This window comes from Hippocampus comes, unplaced genomic scaffold, assembly GCF_001891065.2.
Source record: "Hippocampus comes isolate QL1 unplaced genomic scaffold, H_comes_QL1_v1.1 scaffold37, whole genome shotgun sequence".
NCBI lineage: Eukaryota > Metazoa > Chordata > Actinopteri > Syngnathiformes > Syngnathidae > Hippocampus > Hippocampus comes.
The window spans coordinates 1,964,667-1,982,307 of NW_017805535.1; the positions used below are offsets into that span (position 1 = coordinate 1,964,667).

Consider the following 17,641-nt stretch of genomic DNA (forward strand, 5'->3'; position numbering starts at 1 on the left):
TGATAGTGCCTTGAATAATATCGGCTTCTTTCATTCATGTTATGGGTATTTTTATACAAAGGAAATTTTTTTGTGCCTGTTGAAAATTAAAGTTTACTGACATAGCCATAAAAAAATGTTGCTTTATTTATCTGACCATATTGGAATGTATTTGTTAGGTTTTCAGTCAATTAAATTTGGTTCAATACACAATATGTGGTCATTTTTAAAATTTTCAATGAACATTCGATCAGTCCGGCCCTCGGCTTGCAGCAAAATTTTTTATCTGGCCCTCCGTCCATTTGACTTTGACACCCCTGGTGTACATAATGGAACAACTTTCAAGTTCAACTGAAGTGATTATTTATATTATGTAATTAATCCAATTTCATTGAATTAGGACAGCCAAACACAATTGAGTACTTTGCCTAAATAAAGAACATAATTTGAAGGTAAAACTTTAAGGCTACACTATTTTTTTTTTAATCAAATAAAGCCTGAACATTGACTGTGACAGATGACTTTTTTTTACACTCATTAAAGGTTTCATTTTCTTCATTGTATTAATTTTGATTGCTAAAACGCAAATTGAACATTACTGTTGTTATTACATTGTAACATGAAATGTATCACGTTAAATATATATATATATATTACAACATGGTGGGGAACCTTTTTCTCGCATGGCAGCAATCAGCAATACACTTCCGGAAAAATATACATTTTGTGAAGACAAAAAAAAAAAGTAGTTCTACACTTACTGATTTGTAGAATCCTTGGTCATCATCAAATGACTTGGCCTCCTCAGAAGTGGTTTGCGCCCGAATTTTACTGTCCTTTTTTCCTACGTACCAGACTTTTCTGTATTCTTTAATTTCAATTTGCTCATACGGTGTCAAATATCGTCTGTTATCTCTAAGTATACCTGTGCACAGATTGAGATATTGTGTTTCACATATTTGTCAGAATTTTTTTTTTTTAAAAACAGTTGAAAGGCTGGTGCCGTGAAGTTCTTACTTTCATATGTCATACTTGGTAAATTGAAAGTGAAGATTTTGTTCTTGATGGTTGTTTTGTATGCCTGAATAGAAACAGAAACTGAAAACATTTACAATAAAACTTGACAAACTTCGAAATAGTGATAAAACTGCAACACCGCATTCGAACATACCTGAATAGGTTTGGAAATGCATTCTTGGTGCATCTGGTTTTGTGGGTAGCTGATCTTTTGACATATTAAACCGAATTCAGTCATCTGAGGAGGATTCGATGGTGGTGATATCTGTTTTTTGTCAGCACATTTTATTGACTTCCGGTGGTCCTTGATGTTTCTTGAAGCTGGGGAGATCTATAAATTTAAAAGGTAAGGGAAATAAATATGTAGGCTGCTGTGAACAAAATCATCTGCAGTCTTATTGACACGCCAAATTACATCATCATGCATGCAAGCACCGCTGAAAACTCATTTATGGGCTTCTTGTATGCATTCTACATAGTGTAGTCTCGACTTCAATTTGTGTCACCAAATGCACCGGTAATAATACTCAGTCAACTTTTTTCATACAGCGCTTGTATGGAGATTTATACAGTAATGCAATATATAATATATGCGAATTGTTATGTGGAAAATTGGCCGAAAAACAAATCATTCTATCGATCTATCTACATACGGACGCGCGCGCGTGCACACACACAGACACACACAGACACACACACACACACACGCACACACACACGCACACACACACGCGCACACACGCACACACACGCACACACACACACACACACACACACACACACACACACACACACACACACACGCTGTATTCGTGGGATTCCATTCGTATTTTGGGTTTCCCATTTGTCTCAATGAAGTGACGTCCATTCATTTATTTCAGTGGCAAGTCCTGTTTTAACCCATATAGCCAATTTATGCATGTATGAAAATAATAATCATAAAAATCACACACTGCAATAATAGGTCTTAAAATAAAACGTACCTTGTTGGGTTGTAACATTGCTCTGTAAATACATTGTCGCTTTGGGAATCTCCTCCCGTGTACTGTCTTTTCAAGTCCCAAGCACCTGTGCTTGAAGACTTGACCAATTTCAAGATGGTTGAAAGTAAACATTTCATGCGGTAGCTGCACAGACGGTGGTGGTGTCATACGATTTTATCAGAAGACCTCGTGTGGCCACAGGGCCGTTCTGTGAATTAAAGGCTGCTTGACATCGTCATGGGTTAACTAAAGACTCGTTTAGGCAACCAGACAAGAACTCATGCGGGCGTCACCAGAAAACCGGCGTCACAATTTGTGTTGAAGAGCAATTTAGCGTCTTCCAAACTCCGTCCATAGCGCAGCGTGCCTCTCTATAAATGAATCCCGATATTTCAATGTCATATGTCACACAATACTCATTTTACTTGATAGGCTTTCTTCATATCTCAAAATATGTCTATTTAATATACAATTCCTTTATGATGTATCTTGCGTCATTCTACCTAATCTTCAGTTGGAATATTATAAGGACAAATGTTGATCGGCTGTCACAGCAGTTTTTTGCCACCTGAGGGCAGAAGAGGACAAAACATGTTAGGCATCGTGAATCGTAAAACCTACACTGGATGCATGAAGGTTTCACACACAGATGAAATGTTATTACTAAGCATTCCATTACTCCAAAAGCACTTATTCGTCGAAAATGTTTCTAGCTTTTTTCACCAACATTGCAACAGAAAAAAGCTCTCCACACACACACACACACACACACACACACACACACACACACACACACACACCCCCACACACACACACACACACACACACACACACACACACACACACACATCTCCATCCATCCATCCATCCATTTCCTGGATGGATGGATGGATGGATGTTTTTTCCTCTATACACACCACACATAGAGGAAACACCATCCACACTCACAATCACACCTTGGTATAATTTAGACTCTAAATTGTGTTCCATTAACCTGCTACGCATGTTATTGGAATGTGGGAGAAAACCGGAGTACCTGGAGAAAACCCACGCAGGCAAGGGGAGAAATGCAAACTCCAGACAGGAATGCAGGAACTGGAATCGAACCCATTTTGTAACAGGAAGACCGAGGTCTAGATTCAAACCCTCAACCAGAAAACTGTGAGAAGGTGGGATAAGCACTCAGTTACCGTGTTGCCGGTGGGTTGCTTTGGTTAATTTTTATAGAGACCATGTTCAAATGACATTTGAACAAAAAAAAATATGCTTTGCACCTGAGAGTAGCTCCCTGAGCTAATTTCACTACAGTACTTCCTCCATTTTCTGCCTCAGTTACAAAATTCTGGGTTCAAATAGACCTATTTGCATGGTCTCCTCATGCTTGCTTGGGTTTTCTTGAGGTAATCTGGCCTCCTCCTTGAACTAAATTGTCTAAAAATGTGAACGTGGTATTTGTAAACATGCCCTATGATTGAATGGCGACTATATACTAGTGCACCCAAAACTCAGCAGGGCTAGGCTAAAATTGTCTGTGACCCAAATGAGGAAAGACATACAGTATAGATCATGGATGAATGGGGGCCCCAAATCCCTGGTGGCACCCTTGGCAACCTCACCTTTCAGCGGGCAGTATCGTAAAATAAAAGGTGACTATAAAAAAAATCCCTCACTATACGGTCACTTTCAAGTTGGTGTAAATTGCGGAATGTGACATCATATTATTTTTAATAGTACAATTAACCTGTGGAATACCTTAATGTAGTACAAAATACAGTTTTACATTGAAACTACTTACTGACCTATTCATCCCGTTCTGTTGGATGCTTTCCTATTTTCCTTTGGCTGGTTAGTTTTCATCACTATATATTTTGTTTATCAGCTGGAGGCAATTTGAAGTGTCAGTTATTGTGTCCACAACAAATAATAAAATTTAAAAGCACACATGGCTGCCTGTGAAAACATGTTTGGTATTGGTATTGGTAAATACAAAAAGGCCTGTAGTTGAATCATATCCACATTTAAATATGCTTGCTTGATTAATGGACTCCGTGTCTATTTATGGGACGATGCCAATCAAAGTGGTATCAGAGTTGTAATGAGGTGGGATCCTCATGACATCATGTCATGAATGAATGAATGAATTTAATATCATGATGACATATACTGTAATTTGAAAGCCCAACATCCCGTGATGATGCATGCTTCTAAAGGGGGGGAAGTGATTAATCTGCACTGAACGTTTTAGTTGTTGAATGATGCTATATCCAATGAGTGGCATACTTTAAATTTGCGTCGTGTGTCAAATTACCTGAAAAAATATATCGTTTCCTGTTAAGCAAACCTATTGTGAAGCCAGTTTTTGCACTCATGCAAACCATAATGAGTGATATTTTAAAGTGATGAATTTTGTGTAAAATGAATAATAGTAATCGGCATTTATAAATGCTGATAAAGCAGTTGTTGATTTGTTTTATGTTGAAAGGCAAGACGGAAGCGTGTGATTTCTCAGAGCAAATGACTTTATGCCGCTATTCAATTCAGTGAAGCAGTCACAGTCGGGCAGCTGTCATATAAGGAGCAAACAGCTCACTCAGCAACCGCACTTGCGTTTCGGCATTCAAGACAGCTTGTGCCATTACTTGGGGGAAATTATTTGTGAGACAACGTGGAATAAAGACTGAGCAATACCGACAGCCCGTTGACTTACTGAAATGAGCCCCGCGGTAAGTAGCTGAGAAAGACTTAATGCCCATGAAAACCTTCCTTTGAATTTCGCACCTGACTGCAATTTCCCCAGGCAATTCGACTCTTTCTAACAAACCTGTTTGAACGTGAACGTTTTTTTCTGAACACGCTGGAGTTTATTTACACTTTCTCCCTTGGGGAAGCACAACAGGTGAACGTAAGAAGGCCACGAGCTAAGGTGTAATGTTCATGGACTTAATTCAGGAAAGCCGTAATGTCGTAACAAGTTGCCGAAAAGACGCCGTGAGCACAGCCGCTGTCGAGAACAACGTTGCAATGACCACGAAGATTCTAATTCTACTTTTAATAGCTTCGATACGAACCTTAATTAAGAAATGGAAATTGAAAACGTTGTCGGTAAATCGTGAAAATATGAGACGAGTTCCCCTTTGCTCCAAGTACGTCTCTGCTGAATCAAATTGTTTTCACAAAGACTGCAGCCAATTGTGAATTTTCATACCCCGAGGCTTAGCTTCTGCTTTGAACAAATGCGATTCCTGCTTATATTTCACCAGTGTCGAAAGTCACCTTGTTGTAAATTATTCTCTCTTCTAAAATTCTCAAGGAGAGCAACATCCACGAAATTAAAACCTCATTTTATATGAAAACAGATTTCAGGCAGCCAAGTACATGTCAAAGCAACAGGTGGCGCTATAAACTCTAAATATTTACATGATTCCAATCTTTTTCTGCTCTCAAATGGCCAACTTCGGACATCCGTAACAAACACACACTCCTGGAATTGGATCTCCACAGATTGGATCAGGACTCTTCCAAATGTAGATGAAAATTCCAATGTAATGATCCATCCATCCATCCCCTCCTCCCCTCGAACCAGAGGTGTCACACTCATTCTCCTGCTCTACACCTAAGCCCATTTATGAGAAATGTACAGCAAACACGTGGAGTGGATATTTACTTTGCAGGTTAACTTACAGTTTGTGCCCCTACATTTTCTACTTGGACTCCTAACATTTCAAATTAGGGGCTCCTGTGGTCCGAGTACAAAAAAAAAAGTCTGGAGCCCTTCATATGGGATTAAAAAAAAGAAATGTATGCTCAATGAAAAACTGCTCTGTAGACACTGATAAAATAAAATTTCAGACTTGAACATTAAGGTAACAATACAACAAAAATAAATGAATATATTTTACAACATTTTTGAGGTAGATAAATAAATAAGTCTCTTGTTCTCATAAAAAATGTAGATCAATAAATGCTATACATTCAGAAATGTTGAAAGATTAACTCAAGGATATAACAGTTTTGAAAGATGTATTTTTATTTATTTTCTTTATTATAACTATTATAATTTTAATTAATTTAATATAGAATTAATTTTGTTAAACTTTTATGTATGCATTTAAAAGATATTAATTGGATTGTCTGATTCTTGTGTTGTATATATTTTCTCAATTAAAAAAAGACGTTCGCAAACAAATCCAAATTCAGCTGAAAGCTAACGACTTGACTACACCCCGATTGCCGTTAGTCTTAAAAGGTTCATATCATCAGTGAGAAACAAAGGCAGAAACACGAAGTGAAGCGACATCGTCAGATTATGTCCAATATTTTTCAGACAACTATGTGCGAACAGCAACTTTATTCATCATAGCATAACAATCGCCACACTTGTTGGAATATTCCAAACGGCTACGGCCCGGCAAAGCATGGATAATGGTGGGTGACATTTTTAATGTCCTTTTAGCTCTCACTGTCATTGCTCACGTGAGCATTGAAGTCCCCCAGCAGAACGAGGGAGTCCATAGAGGGAGTGCTCTCCAGCACACCCTCCAAGGACTCAAAAAGTGTGGGTACTCTGAACTGCTGTTGGTGCATAGACACAAACAACAGTCAGGAACCATCTCCCGGAGTGAACCCCAATGTACAGGCACTGAGCTGGTGGGGACGATGAGTAAGCCCACACCTGCTCTGCGCCTCTCACCGTGGGCAACTACAGAGTGGAAGAGAGTCCAACCTCTTTCGTGAGAACTGGTACCAGAGCACTTGCTGTGTGTGGAGGCAGGTCCCGACTCTGCCAAGTCAAATATTCTCTGCCTCGCACACCAGCTCGGGCTCCTTCCCTGCAAGAGAGGTGACATTCAATGTCCCTTGAGCTAGCTTCTGCAGCCCGGGATCTGACCGCCAACGTTCCTGCCTTTGGCCGCTGCTCAGCTCACTTTAGCCCCTGACCTCTTTGGCCCCTGCCATCGGTGGTGAGCCCATGGAAAGGGGGACCCACGTTGCCTCTTAGGGGCCGAGCCCAGTCGAGCCCCATGGGTGTCGGCCCGGCCACTAGGCGCTCGCCAGCGAGCCCCACCACCAGGCCTGGCTCCAGAGGGAGGCCCCTGACAACTCGCGTCTGGGCAAGGGCAACTGAGTTCCATATATTGTACTCATCATAAGGGGTCTTTTGAGCCATATTTCGGCTCGTCCCTCACGTAGGACCTTTTTGCCATGTGTGTACCAGCGACATAAAGCCCCAGACAACTTAGCTCCTAGGATCATTGAGATACAGTCCAATATTGAGATATAGTACAAACAACCTACATCAAACAGAGTTAAGGTGATAAATTCTAAACATTAAATATAATAATAAATCAGAATTAAGTTGATAAATAGAGAAAGGTACTGCAAAATCCATTATGAATACAAGAGAAAATTGACACAAGAGTGCCAGGATGTATGTGTAGAAAATCCCGATACAAACCAAAAGTTGTAAAAATATCACGGTTAAGGGTAAAAGCATGAGCCTTTATGGAGACTTATACCTTCTTTCTTTCTTTTCTGATTGACATAAAAATGATCTATTTATATATAAACACAACACGGAGTAGGACTAGATAAGTTCTTTACTTCTTCCTACTCCCTTGAACATAATAATTGTGTTGAATGATGACTGATTTCTCTTTTCTTTTACTATTTTACTTACCTTACTTTCTGTCAATTTATTACTGTATATGTTTTTATGTTCAATAAACAAACAAACAAACAATACACAAACCCCTCCACTACGGTAAGGTGACGGCTCAGAAAGGGGATTTACTATTAGGATTATTATTGTCATTACAGTCAAACCTCGGTTTTCGAACGTCTCTGTTCTTGACCAAATCGGTTTTCGACCAAAAATTTCTAGTTTTTTATGGCTCGGATGACGACCGAATTTCGGTTCTCGAACAAACTGAGCGCACTTGAATGCGCCGCTTGACTCCTCTCGCCTTCCTTACACGAGGAAGTGACGCTTCCTCGTGTAGCGTTCCATTGTCCATAGACGTGTTCAATAAAGATTTTTTTTTTTTTTTTAAAAGAGCGTGGTTTTGGTTTTCGAACAAATCTGTTTTCGAACAGCCTTCTGGAATGGATTATGGTCGAAAACCGAGGTATGACTGTATTATTATTTATTATTATTATTGATCTTTTGCTATTGTAACACAATGAATTCCACTTACATTAAAATAAGAATTTATAGATACACAACAATACTTAGGTTGCGTAAAACAATGGTTAGCACATTTTTAAAAATCAAAATTTCCATGTTCTGGAAGTAAATTTCAATAGGTTGTCATCTCTGCGGTTGGCCAACTGCCTTAGGACTTCGTTCTCATTTTTTACCTGGTTGTTTCTTGCCATACTTAATACATATTTTACTTAACTGGTTGCGATGCTGAGGCTCGGAGCTGGCTAACACCGGAGTTATAGCACATCAACGACAGGGAACACTATTTCTGCAATACTAAATATCCATCTGGAGGTGGTTAATCAGGTTAGTATGCACAACATGATATTGTTGCAAGAGTTGTACTTGCTTTACAAAATACCTACATCTGTGTGGATTGGGCACTTAACCAATTTTTTTTGTTCATTATACACATACATTTTATTTAGAGGCACCTTTCTTTGCACTCAAGGACCCAGTACAATATATAACATTACATTCAATAAAACAACAATGAAAAGTACAATGAGATAAGTCAATTCAAACTTAAATGCAGTACAGTACAGGCAAAGCAAAAGTCATCGTATTGAGTAGGCAGTCTTAAACAGGTGTGTTCTTATTGTGATTTGAAGTGGGTGAAACAAACTATGTTTCTGTGTTGGAGTGGTAGTGAGTTCCAGAGACGGGGAGCAGAGACGACAGAATGTTCTGCTCAGATTTCAAGTGTCGAAGTGAAAGAAAAGGCGAGAGATATTTGATGTTGGTCTTCTCTAAGAAGTAGTTCACTCAAGCTAGAAATACCATCTCATATTCTATTTTTTATGGGACAAACATTACATGACTCTTATCTGTCATTTTGTGAGTGGGGTGTCGAAGTCTACCTATTGGAACTGTAACAGCAGTGGGACACCGCTTTCTTTCTCAAGTTACCCCTCAGGGAAGTTGTCGGAACAGAAATCTGAAGTTTAAAACCTGGCACTCACCTCTGCTTGACAGCAATTGTGCCAGATAGAGGATATTATATTGGTTTATTTATATACAAGCAATACCTCCCCGGATGTTTGAGAAGGATGGGTTGAAAGTTTTAGCCAGTACTGCATGCAGGTACTGATTCGACATTTTAATGTCTGTCATTTTGTGTTACATATGCTAAATCAGAGGTCTCAATGTTGCGCCACACAGGTCGTTTATGCCTCATGTGATGTTTTGCAGCCCCCTTTTGGCCATGTCGTTGCCCTGGGTCGGGGGTCTTTAGCGCCGCCCTAATGGCTACCTGGATCTTTTTCAAAAATGTTTGAAAATGGAAAAAGATGTCGGAGGGAAATACATTTTTTGTTTTAATATGGTTTCTGTAGGAGGACAAACATGACACAAACTCTTAACGTTTTCCAATGCTGCAAGAATGTGTAGAATAAATATTAAATTTCAACATTTCTGTCAACGAAGATTTGCGTCATAGCCTGCGACACACGTTTCTATTAGCAGGACTGGATGCCAGGCAGGTGACTGTTGTTAAAAAAAAAAAAAAAAGTTTCATGTCCAGTTCACAGAGGGTACTGGCAAAGAATGAGAATCTGGAGGCCTGAGATAAGCATTTTTAAACGGTACAATAGTTAACACGCTGCAAAAGTGCGTCCAATGCATCGTTCATCTTAGGAGCCGTTATGGCATGCGTGTGTAAGTGCGTGCGTACCCTCGCATGCGTTAACGGGTCGATCTCGGGAGGCTGGTTGAACGAAAAGTATATCTCAAAAGCGAGTATATCGGTCAAAAAAGGTTGCGCCTCTCCACAGGGAAAAAAAAATTTCATGAAGGCTCATTGTGTATTTGTAGCCAACTTAGTCATTTTGATAGTAAGCTAATATAGCTAATATGGATACATACAGGATGTGTTGGCTTCATTAAAAGACTTATTTATTTTTTGCAGCTCCAGACATATTTGGTTTTTGTTTGTTTTTTGGGTCCAATATGGCTCTTTCAACATTTTGGATTGTCGACCCCTGCCCTGGGTGGTTCGTATTTCGTGCGTTTGTGCGTGTGCATGTTGTTTCTCGAGTTTGTCTTGCCATTCATTGCTCATGTTCGTGACAACATTCGGCTAATCATAATTATGAAATGACACCAAGTAGAAGGAAAATATATTCTGTCACCCAGTCCTCGTCATGGCTTTTTCAAAAGCCGCCATGAAGAGAAAGGTTAAGCTCGGTCCACACGACAGGATAATGGACCCGATGTCAGCTTCGAATCTCCCCTTCTACTAATCAAAGGTCGGCCCCGAATCTCGTAATGGCTCCAAAGATAATCTTAGCAGGTAATCCTGCCGTGTGTGGTGTGCTCAGACTGATCTCAACACCTCGAGAGGGCGTTGAACCTCGAATCGGGATATTCAACATGTTGGACCGACTTCGCACAGTTTGTGGTGTGCCCAGAGGAACATTTGCATGCAGCCGGTTGACAGTGATGTGCAACCAATCAACAACCAGTCAGGTTTTATACCAATTTGCATATTTATACAAGGGTGAGAGAGAGGGGGCGGGGTGTCTGGTACACCAACATTTTCGCATTGATTGAGATTTATGAAAGGAAGTTGCTTAGCTTCATGTGCACACAGATTCATCTATCTGGATTTTGTGTGTGTGTGTGTGTGTGTGTGTGTGTGTGTGTGTGTGTATAAATTTTTCTGGATTTGGCCGTTTGCGGTGTTTTAGTCTGAAAGGTACGAATTCTTTGCACATGAGGCCAGGGGTCAACAATGTTCACATTCTGAAGAACATTTTCTGTTCTAAACTGTTAGTGATAAAGATTGAGGAGATTGGATTGGTTGTACTTTTTTGGGGGGGAATACTTGAACCCCTTTTTTATCGAATACTTGTTGCAACCAAGACTCTATCTCCATTGGGTCCCACATAAGTTTAGTTTGAGACCTCTGTTCTAAATAAATACCTTTCTCAGTTACAGTAGATGGAGACAAAAAGTCATCGAAGCAAAATAATTTGTCAAAATGGACTGACGAAATTCTAAACAGTACGCTCACTTTGAGGATTTTCTGAAGTATACACTTCGCAAGTGTTCCTGGTTTGTAACAGAGATCAACCCTTAAAGGAGAAGTCAAGTCAAACATTTTCTATTTGTTTGATGCGGTCCCACTAGTATAAACATGATTTTGCTTCTTCGTTCATATTCCACAAATGCAATATGAATCAAAATCCCGTGTTAAGACTAGTAGGGCCACATACAACATATTTCAAGGAACATTATTTTACTTGACATGCCCTTTAAGCCAGCAACAAAACCTAAATGCAGTTGGAACGAGGGCTGCCCGTACGGGTGTTGAATATTGCGATATTTAACATGAACCTAAAGAAATGACAATGTTATCTATTGAAAGAAATTAAAAAAAAATGTTCATGCGGCACAGTAAGCACGCTCACCTTATCTAAGGAATTTTAAAAACTAAAAAGGTATTTGTTAGTTGTGCCCTGGCATGTTGTTCACCTATTGGATGCCAATGTGCATCATGTTTCTCAATGCAGTTTTGGCATGTTGTTCACCTATTGGATGCCAATGTGCATTTAATATTGCATCTGATTGGATATTGGCTGTCAGATAAAAGCATACAATTCCGCCATAACATTATATATTTTAATATACATGTATTTTGCAGCCCTTTTTAGAACGTACCATTGCCTATCAATTATCGATCAAATTACAGGAAATATTTGTATGGCAATCACGTCTATGACGTTAGCATAAACCAGTGAAATGAAGAATGGTGAGTACGACTGAGCAAACCCGCTAGTGCCGTGTGGCGACGTATTCTGATGTTGCCGGTGTAGTTTGTTGTGCGCTTTTTCCAAACACGAAGTGTCTTAGTATGTCAGTGCTGCAGTAAACCAAAGATCACCTGCAATTAATGATTCTGTATATGTATACAGTACATTATACAGTATAAAAGAATGTCATGTGTGCGACTGGTCAAGCTGTAAAGTATTAAAAATCTGGTTGTACATATCAAAAGTAATGTACTGTATGTGTATAGTATTGGCAAAGTATTACATATTCTGTCTATAGTGTTTGTTGGAGGGCCATTCCTTTCTGTTCTATATATGGTTTTCTCACCCTGCTTTGAATTTCAAAGCTATGACAAGGGCTGGATAATATGAGAGTAGTGTTTGGAATTACTGGAATTAAAAATTGTTTTTATTATCACTGTTGCAGTTGACACCAAATATGTTAGTATCACATTTCCTCTGAGTCTTTTCTCATTTATCTTTCTGTCATTCAGTGTGTGGTGCCACGAAAAAAAAATCCACGATGGCACACGCAGTTAGTTCCTGGAATGAGTGCTTGACTTATATGGGGGTGACGCTGCGCATATCAGCTTTGGGGGGAGAGATCAAGCGACAAAAATACACCAGGGAGCTAAGTGCTGCTGGCTCACAATATGGGTAGCTGTCAGATGAGAAAGGCCAAGTTGAGCTCGAGTATGTCAGATAATCTTTTCACTGGATAGCTTGAGAAACAGAGGCTGAAAAGGAATTCATTTTCAAGTATACTTTGTTTAAGGCCTCTTTTCAACATATAATACAGACCAGGTCGATAAGCATTATTGATAAGCGTAGTAGTATTGTTAAAATCTTATTGATACCATCCCAATCTTTATTTGATTTGAACAACTGCTGATTTACAGCTGTATACAAAAGGTCTTATCTTGGAATACCTTTACCCAAATAAAAAGATCATTGCATTGGATCGGGACTCAGTATCAACATATACTCAAAATCAAGTGACTTGGATTTGAACTCGGGTTTAAAAAAATGTGATCTGGACAACCCTAGTGCAGTGACGTCATTATTATTGAATGATTCCTAACAGATAACATGATCTTACTTTCCTGGGTATCTTTTTGCAAACAAGTTTTTGTTTGATTGCGATATGCGAATGCCCAACTTTTTTCTATGATTATTTTTTTTAATGGTTATTATCCATTTATGGTGTACTATGGAAGTGCGAGGTATTGTGTCACAACAGATACTGACACATTTATGGGCTTAATCCAGCCTCTGTCATCTACAGTGTGGGGCTTCATGCTATGAGGATTAGGGGTTTGATTTAAGTACTTGCATGCAACAGTCAAAGCTGGTCTCAGTACTTGTAAACATTTGGCCTTCAGAACACTGTGTTCACTCAGGCTGAGGTAGATCACAACTCAATAAAATGGACTTGATATACTTAACGTGGTGTACAGGGGTTAGTTTCATTTGACCTAGGCGATTAAATAAATTAATAAAAGATCAGGTGTTTTAGCACCTACATATATCTATCCATCTTGCCAATCAAAGCAAATATTTCACAAAGTGATCAGTTAATTTGACTGAAGCAAAATGAATGATAAAATCAGTTATTTTGCACTTATGTGTTTGATTCAAAATACATAAAAATCAGCACACAGAATTTTTTTTTTCCATCGGAATACACAGACTGTCATGAATTGTGTTGCCCGCCAATCCAGTTTCTACATCAATTATTCTCAGTAATGTTTCAGGCGAGCTGAATCCTACCTCTGAGTTTTGGCAAGGTTCTACCCACCCTCGACTGCTACCCAGTCAAGTCATGAGGCACAGGAAAACAAACATGTGGCTCTTCAGTTATTAACATACATTCTGATTTGAAATTAGCCCATTCATCCAAAAGATGTCAAATGACGGATGTGGGTAAAAGGGCTAAACTAATGCAATAGTCTATTCACGCCATTTTGCTTTCGACGAAGGTGGGGAACATATAAAAAGAGAGTCAGGCTGTTTTTGTCCCTATTTCGCCTCTTTCCCGACCATGGACGCCAAACGCCCTCTTATGTTTTATAAGATTATCCTTATTTGTGAGCTGTGTCATAAGTGGATTTGTCCCGACAACAGGGTCCAAATCAGTCGGGGTCGACAATTTTAAATAATGAACGTGTTCAATCTTGAGGACGAAAAGTCTTTTGTATGCGTGGGCTGATGCAAAGTTTTCCTGAGCGACTTGACTCAATGTGACGTGTCAATCAAAGAAGCTCTCTTACTGATGAACGAGGAAGTGCCGGTAAATAAAACAAGTAGCCTACATGATGTTCTACCATCCATTTTCTGAACCTCTTATTCTCACTCGGGTCGTAGGAGTGCTGGAGGCTATCCCAACCATCTTTGGGTGGTAGGCGGCCTACCCGATGTCGTTTTTGTATAAACGTGGGTTCCCTATGGGACAGGAAGTATTTTCCAAAGCAAGTATTTCCTTGATGACATTGCCTCTGTCTTTGGAAACACTTGGCAACCATCGGCATATCCCCGGATGAGCCTCGTCGTGTTTGTGAAGTAACGTGTGATCACGCACATGACTTCTCTCCTTTAGAGGGCTGGATTATTGACCGGTGGTGGAAGAGAATCTTTGTGTGTGGGTAGATGTGTTGAAATTATTTGAGCACCCCACACACAGTATGACCAAAGCTGGCAAATGCCCCCCCCCTTTTTTTTTTTAAAGCTTTTATATGTGAAGTCTGCCAAAGATAAAAACTCTTTAACATCAGAAAAATTCTTAATTGTGTACCATTCCTCGGGGAACTGGGAAAGGGTACAACACACTTTATCTGTAATTAAACATGAATCACCAACTCCACTGCTCATACCCCTCCCACCTTATACAAAGCTGTAGGTGATGAAGGGCATGCATTTTGTGACAGCCTTTTATCTACATGTTCGGCATTGGGTGTGTCATCCTCCACTGTGGTGGCTGTTTCGGATGTGGCTGATAGATTGCCTGATACCTCTGAGCACTCCGGCTATAAGTAGTTTATATTTAGATTTAATAGCCAGGAAGCACGTAATTACCTACTGTCAGCGCTACTTTCTCCCAGTATAGTGAAACCATTTACAATTTCTTTATATCAAGTATATTCTTTGAGAATTTGCTACTTGATTGCTTGTCCAATCAGTACTGCAGGAAATTTAGTTTGCTCAGTTGTCAACGTGTGACTGTCGTGATGGTACGTCTTGTGATTTAAAAAAAAAAAAAAGTTTTAATACATGCTATGTTGAGAGAAAAGAAAGTGGTCAGATGAATATGTACAACATTGATACATATGCAGCGAGGAACGTGATGCGACTCGGCGCCCTATCTACATGATTTCTCATGCCAAGTTGAGCAACTCTAGTCTAGCACCGGCAAAACTGAAGGAACACTTCTTGAATCATATTTTTATTTTTCACTAAGGGTTCGGTGAATGTGCATATGAACTGCTTGAGTACGGCTACCTCTAACAAGGTTAAGAACCACTGCTCTAGCTTTTGTGAACAAAATGTGAATGTAATTGTTAATCAGTAGAATCGTTAGACCAGCGTGTTATTTTTGACTTTTTAGTGTTTGCGGACATAAGCACCGACTACTAACAAGCCATTCCTAATTGGGGCTTACAAATTATCAGGGAAAATTCCCCTTCCCCATCCGCCGTGCAGTACACTTTATGGGGCTGACAGTAGTTTTGAAAAGGCCACCGCTCACCAAATGTGCCTGACATGAAGACCAACTCGTCGCTTAGGAGCAAACCACTCAACATGACAATTCAACAGATAGGCTCGATAGTCTGAACCCTTTTTACGTTGCTGTTCCCACCAACATCGACACATCATTCTGAAATCATAATCAATCACTAATTAACCCTTTCGGGGACAGCGGTTACTACAGTGGACAGCTTATCATGTTATCAGGTTACAGAGTGAACAAAGGTTTTAAGTATACTGAAAGCCCTGTAATCAATTCGGCTGACATAATACAGCGGCTATTACCAGCCTTAGTGTCTCATGGCTAGTAGCTAGAAGTTGAGCGAGTGCCCAATAGATGCTCGAAAGAGTCCTCGCGCTACTTTTCAATGACAGTTTAAATGTTGAAACTGACTCTCCACACTTGCTTTCAGCTTCCAGCCTGACAGTTGCAATGATCTTTTTTTTTTTTTTTTTTAATGACGTGCTGCAGTCGATGTAAATAAGTTTATATAACGCAACATACAATTTTACAAAAATTGTAAAAGTATTATTCCTGAATATTTATTTTACTTTCAACCACTCGACATGTTCAGTGGCACCAGTGCTATACATACACATATAGTTCTTATTTTTTTCTTTGTATTTTTGCCCTCTATGGACAATAAAAGCGGTATTGTGCTATGACCAAAACATAAATATAAATCTATATAAATAAAACATGAATTGGAATATTTCATATCACACAATTTTTATGCTTTGTCTTTGATTTAAAGATGACAATACGCAAAAATCTACAAAAATTGTAGAAATTGTAACACATGGGTTACACAAACCAGACTGACTCAAATGTGATGTTTTATCTGGCAAAATCACTACAGTGGTTACTGACATCACTTCGTCCCACATTTATTTAGTAAAAATGAAAATCAACTGGTCATTCATGAAGAAGTCAAGTCCAAAATTTTCTTGACAATAATGTGTTCTATGGGGCCGCAATAGTCTAAACACGGTACTGTATACTGATTTAGTTTTGCATTTGCAGCAAAATCCAACCGTTGTTATCCATCTCCAGGGGTGGCCATTTTTTTTTTTTTTTTTTTTTGCCACTTGCTGTCAACTGAAAATGACTTCACAGTGCCTTAGGTAATGGCCAATCACAGCTCAAATTGCAAATATCACATGATCAAACTCAGAAAACAGGTGAGCAACTGTAATCTCATTAATCAGAATACTGTCTTTAGACTAGGAGGGTGGCATGGAACATACTATTATAATTGGAAAAAAAATCTTGTGACATGACTTACCCTTCAAGTGAAATGTTATTTTTGTCTTCTGTATTCATAATTGTTCTTTAACCATGCAAAAATGCTGAACATATTTTTTTTCTAGTGGTGCTACAATCGATCGACCCGTGGAAAAGTGCGTGATCTGCATGTCGATCAATGCTTTTTATTGCCGTTGACAAAAAAAAAATAAATGATCAATGGCCTATACTTTGCAACCTAATAGCTCATTCAGTGCCAGCCATTTTAGACTGTTTTGACATTCTTCAGGACCCACATAAGACATTGTGTTCAGTGATTATATATTCAATGAATCTACCAAATGAAATAATAGTCTCTCTCCTTTCACCAGGAAAAAAGTGTGATGTTTCCTTTTTCCATTCTTTTATAATCAGCAGTAAAAGGTAAACAATTCTTTTTTTTTTTCATGAATATTGACTGACTTCTTAACCCTAGGAATGCGGTTAACCACCAAGTATGACGCTCTCAGGGCCTTACATTTGTTGACAAATCACTTGAGCTCATTTTAATAGCTCGTTGGAGAGCCACTCGCCACATTTTGTGCACAGCGGACTTTGCTCATGTGTGGTAATCACCCGTCACCATAAATCCATATTTCACGTAGGTCTTTTGGTATTGTCTGTGAAAAAAAAGTGTGTGTGTGTGTGTGTGTGTGTGTGTGTG

The 17,641-nt window shown here is 39.2% G+C and overlaps 2 protein-coding genes across 13 annotated transcripts in view; one reads left to right on the forward strand and one right to left on the reverse strand.

Moving 5' to 3' along the window:
- The window catches only part of LOC109520702 (dual specificity tyrosine-phosphorylation-regulated kinase 4-like), an 18,236-nt gene extending 14,195 nt beyond the window's left edge, over nt 1-4,041 (reverse strand). For 3 of the 5 annotated variants that reach the window (XR_002169222.1, XM_019878099.1, XM_019878098.1), the window contains exons 1-4: nt 1,980-2,750; nt 1,151-1,327; nt 997-1,060; nt 741-904 (exon numbers count right to left, since the gene is read on the reverse strand). Coding sequence is in view for 4 of the 5 variants with exons in the window: in XM_019878099.1 (XP_019733658.1) it covers nt 741-904; nt 997-1,060; nt 1,151-1,327; nt 1,980-2,147 (573 nt within the window). In the remaining variant the exon portion in view is untranslated. Of the gene's footprint in view, nt 1-740; nt 905-996; nt 1,078-1,150; nt 1,328-1,979; nt 2,751-3,778 lie in introns of those variants that run through there. The other 2 variants (XM_019878100.1, XM_019878101.1) reach the window with 2 other exon arrangements.
- Nucleotides 4,042-4,492: 451 nt separating this feature from the next.
- mical2b (microtubule associated monooxygenase, calponin and LIM domain containing 2b) overlaps nt 4,493-17,641 on the forward strand; it is a 50,892-nt gene continuing 37,743 nt past the window's right edge. For 3 of the 8 annotated variants that reach the window (XM_019878125.1, XM_019878127.1, XM_019878128.1), the window contains exon 1: nt 4,493-4,702. The gene's annotated coding sequence lies outside the window, so the exon portion shown is untranslated. Of the gene's footprint in view, nt 4,703-14,298; nt 14,350-17,641 lie in introns of those variants that run through there. The other 5 variants (XM_019878131.1, XM_019878130.1, XM_019878132.1 and 2 more) reach the window with 4 other exon arrangements.